At 44.8% G+C, this 19,369-nt stretch overlaps 1 protein-coding gene across 1 annotated transcript in view; it reads left to right on the top strand.

Annotated features, from left to right (window-relative positions):
- LOC123658860 (ATP-dependent Clp protease ATP-binding subunit clpX-like, mitochondrial) overlaps positions 1–19,369 on the top strand; it is a 66,424-nt gene that overhangs the window by 37,819 nt on the left and 9,236 nt on the right. Inside the window, exons 4-11 of the mRNA XM_045594152.1 lie at positions 2,511–2,689; positions 5,754–5,879; positions 6,942–7,086; positions 7,242–7,333; positions 7,615–7,768; positions 9,841–10,036; positions 15,270–15,362; positions 15,661–15,789. Coding sequence (XP_045450108.1) covers positions 2,511–2,689; positions 5,754–5,879; positions 6,942–7,086; positions 7,242–7,333; positions 7,615–7,768; positions 9,841–10,036; positions 15,270–15,362; positions 15,661–15,789 — 1,114 coding nt within the window. The remainder of the gene's footprint in view (positions 1–2,510; positions 2,690–5,753; positions 5,880–6,941; positions 7,087–7,241; positions 7,334–7,614; positions 7,769–9,840; positions 10,037–15,269; positions 15,363–15,660; positions 15,790–19,369) is intronic.

Here is a 19,369-nt window from a genome sequence, read left to right on the forward strand (position 1 = left end):
TTACTTGCTCAGATGCTTAATTATTCATATGAGATTGATTTCAAGATCTGATGACTACTTTTTCAGTAATCTTTGATAACGCATATTTATTTGACAAATTTTTCCTCTACTTACGTAGCATTACTGGTCGATGTAATTGAAGTCATCTTTTTTTTTTAGTTTACTAAGCAAACAAAAATACTTTAAAGTTTGTTAAAAAGACACTATGATTCAAACATTGTAATTTTTTTTTGTTTTTATTACGTTTAGCATTTATTATGCTGATTGGAGCTGAGTAAGCTGATGTCAATGAACTCTCGACTTTGTGACATTGCGTTACTGTTTAGTATTGTTACACTGAAATGAGTTTTATTCAATAGTATTAAAATCCTCATCGTAAAAATTATTTATTGAATATGAAAGACATAGACACACAACAGGTCAGCCCTTATACATCTGATTAAAACTACTGGATATATTCACTCAATTAATGCTTTTTAATCGTTTTTTGATGGTGCTGTGTGGCTACGGCACTAAAGAATTTAGCCACCCCCTCTCTTCCTGTGGGTGTCGTAAGAGGCGACTAAGGGATAACAAGGTTCCACAACCATCTTGGAACTTAAGAAGCCGACCGATGGCGGGATAACCATCCAACTGCTGGCTTTGAAATACACAGGCCGAAGACGGGCAGCAGCGTTTTCGGTGCGACAAAGCCAATACTGCGGTCACCAACCCGCCTGCCCAGCGTGGTGACTATGGGCAAAACACATGAGTTCACGTTATTTTTGGCGTAAACTTGTGGAGGCCTATGTCCAGCAGTGGACTGTATAGGCTGTAATGATAATGATGAATCGTTTTTTGATGGAAATAACAATTATTGTTATTATTTACTGAAGTCACCTAACGGCAGACATAAAAATATCGATTATCTCTGGTTCTTATTTCCAAAAAACATTTCGTTTTGGTCTCGACCCGTTCAATTAAACGGTTCGTGAACAAACAAATCGTTTTTGAATAATGGATCAAAAATTTATCACCACCTTCATCTTATATATAATTATATATATATATATAAATGTTTGTCTTTATGTCCTTTATAGAATCGTAAACTATACATTTGATCATGTCATGATCTTTAACAAACTGTTGTGCATGAGCCCACAAAAGTTTCTAAGTTGGTACAACCAAAAATAAAGCGTAGCAACACGCGCAGGGTACAGCTTGTATTGTTATAAATACTAACCAAATTAATTATATAAAATTAAATAACTAAATTAATTGATATCAGTCATCAGAGCGTTGACCCTAAATGTATGTAGGCTAATCTTATTGCTAAAATGTAATGCTCTATAAGGGTAATGTCTGATAAAGGCTATCAATTGATTAGTTATTTAGTTCATCTGCATCTTTTTTTCCAAAATTAGATTAGATGGACTTGGTAACAATAATTTCATCAAAAACTATAAATGAAACATAACAAAATCTGTATAAGTAGAAACAATATATTCTGACCTTCTTGTTGTAATTACGCTTCAGCCTGTACCTAATATCCTACTGCTGGGCATAGACCTTTTACCCCATATAGGAGAAGGATCAGAGCTTAATCCACCACGCTGTTCCAAAGCGGGTTGGAGGATATATTCCCTACTACATACATAATTATACATATGAGTAACGATCGCTCTCCGGTTTACGTGATAACCGAGACCGACGGCTTAACGTGCTCTCCGAGGCACGGTAGGGAGACTTACAAACACTGCACAAACCCAGATCACGGCAAACCAATATGGCCACATGGCCAAACCAGTATGGCCAATACAAACGTTTGTCATGTGCGGGGATCGAACCAGCAACCGCCAGCGCAACAGCTACAAACCAGTGATGTGACCTTGTTATAATTAAATAGTATTATTTTACCATGAGGTCTTTGTGTCAAAAGGATCTTAATATGTTAACCTATCTATTATGGAAGTACCTATACTCTTGTCAACGAGACAGTTACAATCTTCTTTAATAATATTGATATAATGTTCATTTATTAACTGAACTGCACCTCTCTGGGTAAGCCGGTGATAGTGATGAAAGTTCTTTGTGGAGCTGATATTTTTTTGACATATTTATAGTACATTATTTATTTATTCTTACAACGACATAATACATATTAAACATAGTTTAAGGTAGTTACAAATTCTATAGTACAATGTTCGGACTTATGGCTATTTAGCCATTCCTTCTAGAACTTTCATCAAAATTAATATGTACGATTTTATTTTTGTGTTACTCACACATTAGGAATTCTAAACATGTTTGAAAATCATATCAAAAATTGATCGCCCGATCGAAACCCGCTCCAGCGGGGTTCGAACCCGCGTCTCCGACTGACCGTTTCAAAAATGTTTAGAATTCATCAAAATTATCCAGAAATTACGTAGACTTACAAAAATATTTACAAAAGGAGAGCAAAAAGCATAAATTTTGCGAGCAGTTGCGCAGGTAATGTCCAGTGCCTAATAAAATGTAAAATTTGTCAGAAAACCTCCACCACCGCCCAAGAAGATCTTCGAATACCTCAACAAACACGTCGTCGGGCAGGAGTACGCGAAGAAGGTCCTATCGGTAGCCGTTTACAACCACTACAAACGCATTTACAACAACGTCACGACCGGCTCAACAACAGACGCCCATCATCCCTTACACCAAACACACAGAGGTAAGCAAAATTAATCGTAAATAATATCTTTATTCAAGTAAACCGTAGCTTGACCAGAGTTCCGGGGGGGAGGGGTATTGGCTGTCGTGACGGCCATGTGCTTGCGATGTTTCTGGTATTGCAGACATCTATAAGTTACTTCAATCGCTTACCATCCATACAATACCATTTATAAAGTTATAATAATGTAAGAATACAAATCTTATAAAGTTCTACGATATAAAAACTAATAAAATTTAAATTTCAGATCATAACTAATAAATACGAGTAACCTTCAGACCATGACTGAGTAATATAGCAGATTCAAATATTAATCAAGTGATTGTTTTTCACTTCTGAAGAGATCAGCCAAAATTGCTGATCTAATGGCATGTCTATCATACTGATTAATTAAGAAGCAAATGCCTCAAGCTGTTGCATACATATTATTAACTGTTTACTTATTTGATTTAATTTATATTACTATAAATTAACTGAAAAGTCCAATTTTGGGTAATTATTTGACGGATGATGATATCCAAGAGATGCATTTTTTAAATGTATTATTTCTTTTTCACCACCGAATTCCACTTTATTTATGGCATATTTCTGTTTGTAAAAAATGAATCTAATATCTGTAGTTATTCCACCTCATGCCGTTCAAGTCTAATCGTAGCTTATTTGCGGGATAATGTTTATCTACAACTGGTAAAACAGGCCCTTAATCTTAAAAAAGACGCGCGAGTAGAAAAGTGGTGATTTAGACTACTTAGTGATTTTTTTTTATAGATTGACTAGCTGACCCCGCAAACGTTGTTTTGCCATATATGTTATTAACTTCCTCACTCCCCCCCCCCCACCCCGTTATAACTTAGGAGGATGAAAAATAGATGTTGTTCGATTCTCAGACCTACCCAATATGCACACAAAATTTCATGAGAATCGGTCAAGCCGTTTCGGAGGAGTTTAAATACAAACACTACACGAGAATTTTATATATTAGATAGAAAATTATTTTCGAAGGTTAAAAATATACGTTCCGCTTCAGCGTTAAAAACGTTCGAACGACGATTCGTGATTGGAGAGTGTATCGAATCGATTTGTGAGAATTTAAAAGCGAAACTGTCACGTTTTTAGGGCTCCGTATTTACATTGCAAGCGGATTTCAATTGTTTTGGTTAAACTAGATTTTCCACGCGGTTTCGAAGTAAAACTTCCTTACGCACGCTTGACTTGGTGAGTACGCTGGTGAATGCGTGACGAGAGCGTTACGAAAACTGTGATCGGATGTGGCAAACGGAAGTTGAGAGGGATATATAAGTTAGTGAAGATAGAAAGAGAAAGAGGTACTTTTTGTAAGTTTTACTTCAGTCCCATGATCTAAAGTGCTCTCGTTTTTTAAACGGTTTTATTTAGCTCACCCCGTTTGTTTTATTTTTTATTTATTATTTATTCTTGGGTCAAATTTAGTAATTCAAATTTCACCCTCTTCCTGTCAACCGATTAATCTGAAATTTTGTATACACTTTGGATTTTGGTGACAATACAATTATGTTTATTCATTATCATTATAAATTCAAGATGGCCGCCGCTACAAAATGGCGGATAATTTATGTTTTATTAATCCCATCAATATGGGTATCAAATGAAAGGGCTCAACAAGCAGAATACAATATACTATAAAAAATTGAAATCCAAGATGGCGGCCGCTACAAAATGGCGGATAACGTAGGTTTTATCAATCCCATCAATATGGGTATCAAATGAAAGGGCTCAACAAGCAGAATACAATATACTATAAAAAATTGAAATACAAGATGGCGGCCGCTACAAAATGGCGGATAACGTAGGTTTTATCGATCCCATCAATATGGGTATCAAATGAAAGTGCTCAACCAGTATAATCAATGTACTATATAAAATTAAAATCCAAGATGGCGGCCTCTACAAAATGGCGGATAACTTAGGTTTTATCAATCCCATCAACATGGGTATCAAATGAAAGGTCTCAACAAGTAGAATACAATTTACTATGCAAAATTGAAATCTAAGCTGGCCGCCGCTACCAAATGTCTGATAACAATTTTTTATCAATCCCACCAATATGGGTATCAAAAAAAAGGGCTTGACAAGAAGAATACAGTGCACTATACAACCTCAATATTTAAGATGGGCCTTGCAATAATGAAGCACTAAATGAATTAAACAGAATGCGAAATAAAAACTAAAAAGTTTATCGTTGGACATTCACACTGCTGGCTGGCGAGGAATCGTTTCACTGCTCGTAGTTTGTCTTTAATCGACAAAACATATGATAAAAGTACTACTCGCTCACCACTATGAAACCCTAAAACTCGCTTATAATCGAGCATGCTAGCTTGTTTCCACATTCTAGCCCTACTTATCACACGTCCATCTTTGTCGGTTGAACAACTGCCTAATTATAGTGTAACATTACAAAACAAACATTTTAATCAACGATTGTAGACAATTGACGTGCCCCACGGTTTTATTTTAGTCTAGTCTATGCATATGTTTATAATTCCCACGACTGTATCTATTTTATTATTTTTTGGTTTTTAGTACATTTATCTTAAACATTGCAATGTATTCTTTGACGATTAGCAGGAAAGTGGACATAGGGTGCCAATCAAACCACCAATTGCAAATTCATGCGACGTTTCGATCCTTTATTGGACCATCATCAGGCATCTACAAAATATATAAACATTGAAGAAAGTTGTATACATAAATTAATCCACAACAACAACCAAACAAAAAGAACCAAATCATCAGTACCTTTACATACGGTAGTCAAAAGACATCTCCCCGTCAAAGTTCTTTCATTATGTAAGATTCTAAATCCAAATACATAATAAAATAATATATAATGTCCAATAAAGGATCGAAACGTCGCATGAATTTGCAATTGGTGGTTTGATTGGCACCCTATGTCCACTTTCCTGCTAATCGTCAAAGAATATTTATAATAAATGGACACAACGATAAATAATTGCAATGTATGTTTAACATAAAACCGTTTAACTTAAAAAGTTTTTTTAACTATTTTTATTTTTCATTGTAGATCTTCTGCATTTGAGTCACACCAGTGGTGCCAGTAACGTCGGGGGCACAGAAGTACTGGAGAGGAACAATCACGAGCTCAGATTGGATAAGAGCAACGTACTGTTGCTAGGACCGACTGGAAGCGGTGAGATACATATTCAAAATAATTTTATCTATATGACACTAGCTGACCCCGCAAACGTTGCTTTGCCATATATGTTATTAACCCGCTTAATGCCCTCCCCCTTATAACTTAGGGGTATGAAAAATAGATGTTGGCCGATTCTCAGATCTACCCGATATGCCCACAAAATTTTATTAAAATCGGTCGAGCCGTTTCGGATGAGTTCAATGTTTAACAACATGATACGAGAATTTTATATATTAGATAAGCTTTGTGTCTTGCACGATATCTCATTCAAATCAAAATCAAAAATATCTTCAATCAAATATTTAGATGATTATTATTTTTAAAAGTGAAACTACCAACTATTCGGAATTTAGATTCTGCAGAGAAGAATAGGCAAGAAATTCCGCAGTTACTCTTTTCCAATAAGTGCAGTTGTTACTCTAGTCTAGACTCTACTAATTACTTAGTAGGAAATATTAAAATGCACTCAATTACTCTTTTTTATTGAGGCGACACGATCAAAATAATAACTTCAGAAAACAATATTAATTTAAATTTCACCTGATAGTTTTGGGCAAAACTTTTGGTAAAATTTTCCATAGCAGAATTTTTTTTTATATGTGTCATTTTTCATGGTTTGATACAAATTAAGAACCTAACAATTACTATTATTTTCGGTACAGTTATATTTTAAACATGTGCTTATATTTCACTCACGACCCAGTTAATAAATAACTTTAGAAGTATTTGAAAAAAAAATCCGTTTTTTTTGAGTGGGTGGTGCCGATTTACAATTTGAAATTGTTAAATGATAGTCTCAGATACAATAATAGTTTTATATACTCTTAGGTTCACTCACGGGTTCTGCCAGAATAACAGCGTTTTTGGCAGCAAATTTTTGTTGTCAAAAACAATACTAAGGCCTATCTAATTGGCCTTTTCTTTTCTACTGCTGTCTCTGCATTCATCGTCATTTTTTCTGTATTTATTGTATCATTTTGTTATTATTATATCTTTTCGCTATTGTAATTTGTAAACTGTGAATGGGTTAGTAAGTTTTCTTTCCTTATTTCTTAGGTAAAACCCTCCTAGCGCAAACGATAGCCCAATGCCTCGACGTTCCGTTCGCGATCTGCGACTGTACGACTCTAACGCAGGCCGGATACGTGGGCGAGGACATCGAGAGCGTTATCGCTAAATTACTGCAGGACGCTAACTTTAAGTAAGTATTTTTTTATACCACTAGGTCGGCAAACAAGCGTACGGCTCACCTGATGGTAAGCGATTAATTATCGTAGCTTACAGACGTCTGCAACTACCCCCAATTAAGTACTTAATATTTCAGAAAGTATTCATGGCGTTGACGTGTGTTTTCAGTGTTGAACGAGCTCAGACAGGCATAGTGTTTCTCGATGAAGTTGATAAAATTGGCGCTGTACCGGGAATACATCAGCTGAGAGATGTTGGAGGTGGGTTCCGTACTTTTACATTATACTTGTTTATAGATTTTGAATTTGTGAATGGATATTCGGGTATCCTTGTTAGAAAAGAATTATCCGGAATTGATTTTGGACCTATGAGTACTAAAGTTGTTGTTTATAAATCAGTAAATCGACTCAAATAATTATCATAAATGTTAACACTTAACTTAAAACAAAATAGGTCCTTCGAGCAGGATGTGACGTCAAAGCGTAACTCTGAAATTACATATAGCACTGGATAATGTAAACGATGTCTATTGTTTTTCTAGGCGAGGGTGTACAACAGGGGATGTTAAAAATGTTGGAGGGTGCTGTGGTATCGGTCCCTGAGAGGAATTCTCGCAAATTAAGAGGGGATGCTATACAAGTCGACACCACTAACATATTGTTCGTGGCCAGCGGAGCTTACAATGGATTGGACAGGTAGGCCATATTTACTTAGGTTTCAGGGCTTTCAAGCGTATTTGAAATTATTGCCGTTTATTACTGTTCATAAATTTTTAATTATGTGTGCAGTCATTAGACAAGTGTATTCTTAATTTAGTGACAGTTCCCCGTAGCATGCGGCCATATTTAGTATACCGTTAATTATATTTTATCTTTGAGCGTGTCGCGCGTAAAAAAATAAATAAGAAATGATTATGAGAGAAGGAGAAAATAGTTTTTTTTTAACGCGACGAACTAAACTAGAGAAAGGTAAAAAAAAAATTATAGATAGCTAATTAAAATTGGATTTGGAGGTCAAAATTGAATAAGACAATAATTAGAAAGTAATTTAATACAAAGTTATTAAATATCCTGGATTTAACCGAAAAAAATTAGGTTGGGTAGCAACGATCTGTCAAACTACGGAGATCTTCGAATAAAACAACGTAGACTATTTTGAACTACGTTTAATATCGCGGTTTGCAGTGTTTTTAAATTTTATACAAAAAGAAATGTTCGGAGTGTTTAATTTTATTTTCGAAATTATTTTCTGGTAACCGTCTAAATGAGTTCGCACAAAAAAGAATCCGAATCGATCGCTTCAGCGCCACACAGTGACAGCGGTGGCAACCATTCTAAACCCCATGTGCACATTAGATGAGGTTGCTTGCTAAGTCGCGACAAGGTGTATGCCATCTCTTCCAAAGTTGATCTGAACTGACGGCACATCTGTTTGGTACATTTGGGTTCGACGAAACTTAGGCCAAACAATTTCTATGATGTAGCCGATAGCGCCGTTTACCAATTCTTTCGATACGTCAATATTAGTGCGCAACATAACTTTTACACCTTCAAAGATTCATAATTCTACCAATCAAGCCCCCTTCATTAGCTACCCTTTCATTTGATACCCATATTGAGGTATTTGTGGAAAATATGTAATCCGCCATTTTGTGGCGGCGGCCATCTTGGATTTTTCATAGTGAGCCCTATTCTACCAATCAAGCCTTTTCATTTGATACCCATATTGAGGTATTTGTGGAAAATATGTAATCCGTACGATTTTATTCTTGTCTTACCCACACATTAGGAATTCTAAACATTTTTGAATATCACATCAAAAATTGACCGCTCCAGCGGGGATCGAACCTGCGTCTCCGACTGACCGTGTCGGCGCTCTAGCCAATTAAGTTTTGGAACGATGTACCCGCTAGATCGAAATTTTTGATATGATGATTTTATTATAATATATATAACTCTCTGGTGCCCCTGCGCTGAAGGGTATCCATGATGGATTTTCCCCATATAAAAAAAGGCGGTAAAATTCCAATCTCTAAATTTGACTCAAACAAATAAACTACTGGTTAAGCTAAATAAAACCGTTTAAAAAGCCTTTGAAGAAGCGCCTAGAGCTTTGTGCATCTCATGCCACCGGATCATTAGATCCAAATTAAAAAAAAAAAAAATTGGACAGCTTCAGTAAACCACCTTCAGTAGTTCGACTGGGGCGGATTGTAACTTTGGGCTACATTTAGTAAACTGTTACAGATTTTTCCCATCGTTGGACAAAGGTTTTTTTGGTTGTCTATTGAGTTAGATTGAGAAAATTCTGGCTTTTAGGTGGTAGGGGTGGGTTAGCTCGTGTGTCCAGAGGTGCGAAAGCGTATGTCACCGGGATCTTCAATGTCGGTATTATTTCACTTTGCGGAAGAGATTTAGGCTCGACTAGCGGGTCGCTCCTTGTATATCCTTACCTAGACTGATGAGGCTGTTCTAGGGGTCTTTTTGACGGGGTTGCAAGGCCAAATACCAGAGTGTCGTACTTTCGCGGCATGTGCGTGCCGCCAATTTTGAAGGGTTTTGATAGGTATCCCGCTATCTAGACTGTCAGACTGACGTGTAGTCTTGGCACCAGTCGCCTTCGCAGACGTGCGTATGCCTTTCTCACTGTAAAAATGCCATTTGGTGCGCTTTCCGGTGCCACTAACGCCACTCGCGGTGTAGGACTCGATAGAAATGCGAGCTCTCGCCAGATTCGCACACACCCTAAGAGCGACACCTGCTCGCAGACTGATCCAGCGGCGCAACAACGAGAAGTACCTCGGCTTCGGCGCCTGGGACCCGAAGTCCGGGCGCCGCGCCGCGCTCGCCGCCGCCGCCGCGGACGCGTCGCCGCTCGACAGCGCGCGCGCCGAGGCCGACGAGCGCGACCACTGGCTGCGGGCCGTGCAGGCGCGCGACCTCATCGACTTCGGCATGATCCCCGTGAGTAGCCGCCCCCTGCTGTACCGAACTGTGCCGAACTGTACCGAACTGTGCCGAACTGTACCGGAGGCCGACGAGCGCGACCACTGGCTGCGGGCCGTGCAGGCGCGCGACCTCATCGACTTCGGCATGATCCCCGTGAGTAGCCGCCCCCTGCTGGCCCGAACTGTGCCGAACTGTACCGAACTGTGCCGAACTGTACCGGAGGCCGACGAGCGCGACCACTGGCTGCGGGCCGTGCAGGCGCGCGACCTCATCGACTTCGGCATGATCCCCGTGAGTAGCCGCCCCCTGCTGTACCGAACTGTGCCGAACTGTACCGAACTGTGCCGAACTGTACCGGAGGCCGACGAGCGCGACCACTGGCTGCGGGCCGTGCAGGCGCGCGACCTCATCGACTTCGGCATGATCCCCGTGAGTAGCCGCCCCCTGCTGTACCGAACTGTGCCGAACTGTACCGAACTGTGCCGAACTGTACCGGAGGCCGACGAGCGCGACCACTGGCTGCGGGCCGTGCAGGCGCGCGACCTCATCGACTTCGGCATGATCCCCGTGAGTAGCCGCCCCCTGCTGTACCGAACTGTGCCGAACTGTACCGAACTGTGCCGAACTGTACCGGAGGCCGACGAGCGCGACCACTGGCTGCGGGCCGTGCAGGCGCGCGACCTCATCGACTTCGGCATGATCCCCGTGAGTAGCCGCCCCCTGCTGTACCGAACTGTGCCGAACTGTACCGAACTGTGCCGAACTGTACCGGAGGCCGACGAGCGCGACCACTGGCTGCGGGCCGTGCAGGCGCGCGACCTCATCGACTTCGGCATGATCCCCGTGAGTAGCCGCCCCCTGCTGTACCGAACTGTGCCGAACTGTACCGAACTGTGCCGAACTGTACCGGAGGCCGACGAGCGCGACCACTGGCTGCGGGCCGTGCAGGCGCGCGACCTCATCGACTTCGGCATGATCCCCGTGAGTAGCCGCGTCCTGCTGTACCGAACTGTACCGAACTGTGCCGAACTGTACCGGAGGCCGACGAGCGCGACCACTGGCTGCGGGCCGTGCAGGCGCGCGACCTCATCGACTTCGGCATGATCCCCGTGAGTAGCCGCGTCCTGCTGTACCGAACTGTACCGAACTGTGCCGAACTGTGCCGAACTGTACCGGAGGCCGACGAGCGCGACCACTGGCTGCGGGCCGTGCAGGCGCGCGACCTCATCGACTTCGGCATGATCCCCGTGAGTAGCCGCCCCCTGCTGTACCGAACTGTGCCGAACTGTACCGAACTGTGCCGAACTGTACCGGAGGCCGACGAGCGCGACCACTGGCTGCGGGCCGTGCAGGCGCGCGACCTCATCGACTTCGGCATGATCCCCGTGAGTAGCCGCCCCCTGCTGTACCGAACTGTGCCGAACTGTACCGAACTGTGCCGAACTGTACCGGAGGCCGACGAGCGCGACCACTGGCTGCGGGCCGTGCAGGCGCGCGACCTCATCGACTTCGGCATGATCCCCGTGAGTAGCCGCCCCCTGCTGTACCGAACTGTGCCGAACTGTACCGAACTGTGCCGAACTGTACCGGAGGCCGACGAGCGCGACCACTGGCTGCGGGCCGTGCAGGCGCGCGACCTCATCGACTTCGGCATGATCCCCGTGAGTAGCCGCCCCCTGCTGTACCGAACTGTGCCGAACTGTACCGAACTGTGCCGAACTGTACCGGAGGCCGACGAGCGCGACCACTGGCTGCGGGCCGTGCAGGCGCGCGACCTCATCGACTTCGGCATGATCCCCGTGAGTAGCCGCCCCCTGCTGTACCGAACTGTGCCGAACTGTACCGAACTGTGCCGAACTGTACCGGAGGCCGACGAGCGCGACCACTGGCTGCGGGCCGTGCAGGCGCGCGACCTCATCGACTTCGGCATGATCCCCGTGAGTAGCCGCCCCCTGCTGTACCGAACTGTGCCGAACTGTACCGAACTGTGCCGAACTGTACCGGAGGCCGACGAGCGCGACCACTGGCTGCGGGCCGTGCAGGCGCGCGACCTCATCGACTTCGGCATGATCCCCGTGAGTAGCCGCGTCCTGCTGTACCGAACTGTACCGAACTGTGCCGAACTGTACCGGAGGCCGACGAGCGCGACCACTGGCTGCGGGCCGTGCAGGCGCGCGACCTCATCGACTTCGGCATGATCCCCGTGAGTAGCCGCGTCCTGCTGTACCGAACTGTACCGAACTGTGCCGAACTGTGCCGAACTGTACCGGAGGCCGACGAGCGCGACCACTGGCTGCGGGCCGTGCAGGCGCGCGACCTCATCGACTTCGGCATGATCCCCGTGAGTAGCCGCCCCCTGCTGTACCGAACTGTGCCGAACTGTACCGAACTGTGCCGAACTGTACCGGAGGCCGACGAGCGCGACCACTGGCTGCGGGCCGTGCAGGCGCGCGACCTCATCGACTTCGGCATGATCCCCGTGAGTAGCCGCGTCCTGCTGTACCGAACTGTACCGAACTGTGCCGAACTGTGCCGAACTGTACCGGAGGCCGACGAGCGCGACCACTGGCTGCGGGCCGTGCAGGCGCGCGACCTCATCGACTTCGGCATGATCCCCGTGAGTAGTCGCGTCCTGCTGTACCGAACTGTACCGAACTGTGCCGAACTGTGCCGAACTGTACCGGAGGCCGACGAGCGCGACCACTGGCTGCGGGCCGTGCAGGCGCGCGACCTCATCGACTTCGGCATGATCCCCGTGAGTAGCCGCGTCCTGCTGTACCGAACTGTACCGAACTGTGCCGAACTGTGCCGAACTGTACCGGAGGCCGACGAGCGCGACCACTGGCTGCGGGCCGTGCAGGCGCGCGACCTCATCGACTTCGGCATGATCCCCGTGAGTAGCCGCGTCCTGCTGTACCGAACTGTACCGAACTGTGCCGAACTGTGCCGAACTGTACCGGAGGCCGACGAGCGCGACCACTGGCTGCGGGCCGTGCAGGCGCGCGACCTCATCGACTTCGGCATGATCCCCGTGAGTAGCCGCGTCCTGCTGTACCGAACTGTACCGAACTGTGCCGAACTGTGCCGAACTGTACCGGAGGCCGACGAGCGCGACCACTGGCTGCGGGCCGTGCAGGCGCGCGACCTCATCGACTTCGGCATGATCCCCGTGAGTAGCCGCGTCCTGCTGTACCGAACTGTGCCGAACTGTACCGGAGGCCGACGAGCGCGACCACTGGCTGCGGGCCGTGCAGGCGCGCGACCTCATCGACTTCGGCATGATCCCCGTGAGTAGCCGCGTCCTGCTGTACCGAACTGTGCCGAACTGTGCCGACCTGTACCGGAGGCCGACGAGCGCGACCACTGGCTGCGGGCCGTGCAGGCGCGCGACCTCATCGACTTCGGCATGATCCCCGTGAGTAGCCGCGTCCTGCTGTACCGAACTGTGCCGAACTGTGCCGAACTGTACCGGAGGCCGACGAGCGCGACCACTGGCTGCGGGCCGTGCAGGCGCGCGACCTCATCGACTTCGGCATGATCCCCGTGAGTAGCCGCCCCCGCTGTACCGAACTGTGCCGAACTGTGCCGAACTGTACCGGAGGCCGACGAGCGCGACCACTGGCTGCGGGCCGTGCAGGCGCGCGACCTCATCGACTTCGGCATGATCCCCGTGAGTAGCCGCGTCCTGCTGTACCGAACTGTGCCGAACTGTGCCGAACTGTACCGGAGGCCGACGAGCGCGACCACTGGCTGCGGGCCGTGCAGGCGCGCGACCTCATCGACTTCGGCATGATCCCCGTGAGTAGCCGCGTCCTGCTGTACCGAACTGTGCCGAACTGTACCGGAGGCCGACGAGCGCGACCACTGGCTGCGGGCCGTGCAGGCGCGCGACCTCATCGACTTCGGCATGATCCCCGTGAGTAGCCGCGTCCTGCTGTACCGAACTGTGCCGAACTGTGCCGAACTGTACCGGAGGCCGACGAGCGCGACCACTGGCTGCGGGCCGTGCAGGCGCGCGACCTCATCGACTTCGGCATGATCCCCGTGAGTAGCCGCGTCCTGCTGTACCGAACTGTGCCGAACTGTGCCGAACTGTACCGGAGGCCGACGAGCGCGACCACTGGCTGCGGGCCGTGCAGGCGCGCGACCTCATCGACTTCGGCATGATCCCCGTGAGTAGCCGCGTCCTGCTGTACCGAACTGTGCCGAACTGTGCCGAACTGTACCGGAGGCCGACGAGCGCGACCACTGGCTGCGGGCCGTGCAGGCGCGCGACCTCATCGACTTCGGCATGATCCCCGTGAGTAGCCGCGTCCTGCTGTACCGAACTGTGCCGAACTGTGCCGAACTGTACCGGAGGCCGACGAGCGCGACCACTGGCTGCGGGCCGTGCAGGCGCGCGACCTCATCGACTTCGGCATGATCCCCGTGAGTAGCCGCGTCCTGCTGTACCGAACTGTGCCGAACTGTGCCGAACTGTACCGGAGGCCGACGAGCGCGACCACTGGCTGCGGGCCGTGCAGGCGCGCGACCTCATCGACTTCGGCATGATCCCCGTGAGTAGCCGCGTCCTGCTGTACCGAACTGTGCCGAACTGTGCCGAACTGTACCGGAGGCCGACGAGCGCGACCACTGGCTGCGGGCCGTGCAGGCGCGCGACCTCATCGACTTCGGCATGATCCCCGTGAGTAGCCGCGTCCTGCTGTACCGAACTGTGCCGAACTGTGCCGAACTGTACCGGAGGCCGACGAGCGCGACCACTGGCTGCGGGCCGTGCAGGCGCGCGACCTCATCGACTTCGGCATGATCCCCGTGAGTAGCCGCGTCCTGCTGTACCGAACTGTGCCGAACTGTGCCGAACTGTACCGGAGGCCGACGAGCGCGACCACTGGCTGCGGGCCGTGCAGGCGCGCGACCTCATCGACTTCGGCATGATCCCCGTGAGTAGCCGCGTCCTGCTGTACCGAACTGTACCGAACTGTGCCGAACTGTGCCGAACTGTGCCGAACTGTGCCGAACTGTGCCGAACTGTGCCGAACTGTACCGAACTGTACCGAAGTGTACCGTACTGTACTTGTGTTACACTGTGAGGGGCTGTAGTGCGCTATCAGCCACACACAGACGCTGCGTGTATCTTCACCCCCAACTCGTGCAATAATATGCTATCCTTTCATCTATTATCTGCCACACATAAATGCGTTTGATATATTGAGAAGAAAATTAATTCGTATTTGTAATTTGTCTGCAGGAATTCGTAGGCAGGTTCCCGGTGCTAGTGCCTTTCCACAGTCTCAACCAGGACCTACTCGTCAGGATACTCACTGAGCCAAAAAATGCTATTGTAAGTCCTTTACACTTCTACGTAATTTGAACTCAAAATATTCTTCTTTTTTACATAAACTACATCATCAATGATCGTACAATAATTGCCTTCGAATTGCAATTCAAAAGCAAAGTCTAGATCATCTAGAAGAGCTATTGAACAATCGGTACCCGTATTTTTACGTCATTAAGTTGTATTTAATGATTATGTATAAAATTATTTTACATTTAACACTAAATCAGCTGTCGAGCGCACGAGTATTGCACAATTTTCGCATAAGATCGAGTTGTCTCATCTTTATCATCGCCAATCGCAGGTGGCCCAGTACAAGCTACTTTTCGCAATGGACAAGTGCGAGCTGTCGTTCAGCGACGAAGCGCTTCAAGCCGTCGCTTCGCTTGCTATGGAGCGCAAGACCGGCGCCAGAGGACTCCGAGCTATCATGGTGAGTGTTTGTAAATGATATATTATTGTTTTTTTAACCAACTTTAAAAAGGGGGAGATTCACAATTCGAATGTATTTTTATAATAATAATAATAATATATTTTATCTCTCTTGTAAAATTGACTCGTTTATCCACATGGAAGTCCAAGGGATTCATAGTAGTCTTCGCCAACACCACATTTCAAAAGTATTGATCTTGCTGCAATCGTGAATTCCGAGGCAACAAGTTTCCGAGCCATACAAAAATATTGAGAACACAAGAGCTCCGATCAGTCGGACTTTCCGTCTGGTCCGAACACTTACGTACCGTTTTTTAGCGATTCCTCCATATCCTGTTTAAGTTGATCATTGCCCTTTTAGCTATTCCAGCATGTCGGCGAATTTCTTCAGTGCAGCTACCCTCATTAATTATTAACGACTAAGATAGATAAACTTATTGAGTTTTTCATAACTAAGTGCATTCGAGTGGAGTAGAATTATAGCTCTAGCTTTAATCACAATATTGGTCTTTGTATAGTGGATGTCGTATCTAGGATTCCAAATAACACTTGCGTAATAAGCACAATAAATAACTTTTACTGTTTTCATTCTCTTGAAGGACTTGGACATACGGATTACAAATCTAAGTGCTCTAGATGCTTCGCTTACGATATTGGTTACATGTTTGTTGTAAACAAGTTTACTAGCAGTGACTACTCCTAAATCATTTGTATTATAATTTAATGTTAACCTTTTGATAAACAATAAAATAATTTGACCTATAAGGGTTTTACGAATAAAACTAATAGAAAAATATTTAGATACATTTAGGTTAGGTTAGTACATTTATTAATGAGACGGTGACTATCTAAATTTAACAAACTATCTTAAAGGTTTTTAGCATCGTTCTCATTATTACCCAGAGCATTTTTTTTTTATATATATATCGTCTGCGAAAACAGGGTGCGAGAATTAGAGAAGCATTATTAAATATCGTTGATAAATATAGCAAATAATAATGGACCCAGCAAAGATCCCTGAGGTACTCCCGAGGGGATGTTGATCCAAGAAGACATGTCGCCCTTCAAATCTACCGCTTGGGATCTATTCTGAATGCACGAAGTGAATCAACGAAACAGATTACCCCGATACCGATTTTCTGGAGCTTCATTAACAGCATTTTATGGTCTAGGATCTAGGTAGTCAAAGGCTTGTGCGCTGTTGGCGTAAATGACATCTACTTGATTACCATGTTCCATCTGATGTAATATAAAATCAGTGAAATTAGCTAGATTTGTCGCTGCCGATCTATTCCTTGTGGTGACTATGGGCAAAACACATGAGTTCACGGCATTTTTGGCACGAACTTGTGGAGTCCTATGTCCAGCAGTGGACTGGAATGATGAGGCTGAAATGATGATGAATATGATCTATTCCTTAAAAACCCATAATGAAGAGTATAAAATAAGATTTTAAACTACTAGAAACCTGTTTATGAACTAAGCGCTTGAATACTTTTGCTAAGTTACAAACTTTAGAGATTGATCTATAGTTTTCAATGCAATTTTAAGGATACTTCTTGTGTATATGCGAGCTTCCATTTGTAGTGCGTTCAACGAGCTGAGATACCAAACGTAAATAAACCAAATGCGAGGTTATTCACCTATGTAGGGTTTTGTAACCTTTTTTTACTTACGCAAATTTTTTAAATGTAAAATATATTTATATTTTGATTATTACTTAATTAAATATTATTATGTATATAAGATTTGATACTTCTTAAATAATAATAATTATTATCATTATATATAATAAAACTAAGTTGATAAAATGTGCGTGCCGATAAAACTTAAAAAGGACTCCCGGCATGATAAAGGGACTTATATAGTGTGATAGCCCTTTATCCCCCCCTCGAACAAGAAAATTCCCGTTTTAACCTAAAGGGCGTGTTTTTAAAGACAAGGGCTTTTCCAACCCTTCAACTTGGAAATTAAGTGTAGTGGCGCCATCTGTTGTCGAATATTTGAACTTCATTCATATCAACGATTATTTGGGTTGCATTTCGAAAGGCGCTGCGAGCAATTGCAGCATGTGTAGTAATCGCGCGAAATTTAAAATTCCAATTTCAATAGTCTTAAATTATATTAGTTACTATAATAAATTTATTAAATTTAATGTATTTATACAGCAGTAGCTAACTTATATTTTGGAGTTAAAGCGACATAATTTTAGTTCTGAAAACATTTTAAAATTTAAGTTTTTAAATTTAGCACCTTTACTACGTATGCTACAGCTACAAAACCTATTGTTACGGCGGACGATAATGTCGAAAACATTCTAGAAGGTGATAGAAAAAAAAAAATCTCAAACTTTCTCGAATATCCTAGAGCCTGTCTCTGAATATGTAAGAGCCCCGTGTCGCCCGCCAGAGTTAGTTCGATTTAAACAGCGAAACAAGCGATTTCGAAACGAAAAGGAAAAAGTTATTAAAAAAAAAATTAGGGATTGGAAATTTTTGTTAAATACCCGTGCGAAGCCGGGGCGGGAAGCTAGTCAAAATATAAAAATCACCCCGAGCGCTTCATGACATGGAATGAAATAAAAATATATAGTAAAAAATCAAAGGGCCGTCCGCGGTCCGAATGTTTTTAAAGCCAGTTAAAATATCGTTCAACATTGCCAAGAGACGTGCAGCAGATAGCAAACAAACAAGATAAAAAGAGATAGAATATATTTAGTTTGGTCCGTCGTCGCTACGAGAAAATGATTGGCTTTGTTTACTTTTGGTATCTCTTCTCGTTGAACAGACTTTAGATAATATAACAACTACACGAATAGATCTTCTAAAAAGAACGGAGACAGGAACACTAGAGTTCATTAGCATAGTTAACTAGAAAAATTGCAGGCAGATCATCAGGTCCTGCAGATTTATTGAGATTACGGCCTTTAAGGATTTTTCAAATTTCAACTTCATCACGCCTAAAGAAGCTATATCTCCAGAGGTTAAAGAGTGTAATGGCTAATGTTATTGTCGATCGAAAGATTAGAACAAGAATTTCCAGTTAAAAATCACAACAAAACAAACCTTAATTTATTATAAATTGAGCTCTCGATATCCAAGCAATCATTTCCTCGAGAACACAGACATCCGCAGCCCATCCCGTGCTATATAAGCCACAGAATTGAGGTCTTCTAGCTTCCGAGGACTGCGCTATGTCATTCTAACTCCTTCTGACAGGACAGCGGCTGTCAAAAGCGTTATGACAATCGCTGACAGCAGGTGGACTCTTGGTCTCGGTAGGCGCAATCCTGCTTCAGGTGTGGGCCGCCGCAATGGTTGCATACGTCTTTCTACGCGCAGAACTTTTTGGTATGCCCTTAAGATAAACACCTGGTATATTCGATCAGCGGTTACTGATCCTCTGCCTTTAACCTGTGGAGGTCTATGTAAGCGTAGCCCTTTCGGTGATCCACTTCCATAGGATGTGTGATAAAGATCTCTAACACAACGTGGGTATCCTTCTCGTTCATCGTCCTTCAGCAATATCGCACCTTTATCCTATCACTCGTTGTTCAGGTCGCTAAAGAGCTTCCAATTCTG

Source organism: Melitaea cinxia, chromosome 13, assembly GCF_905220565.1.
Source record: "Melitaea cinxia chromosome 13, ilMelCinx1.1, whole genome shotgun sequence".
NCBI classification, from domain to species: Eukaryota; Metazoa; Arthropoda; class Insecta; order Lepidoptera; family Nymphalidae; genus Melitaea; species Melitaea cinxia.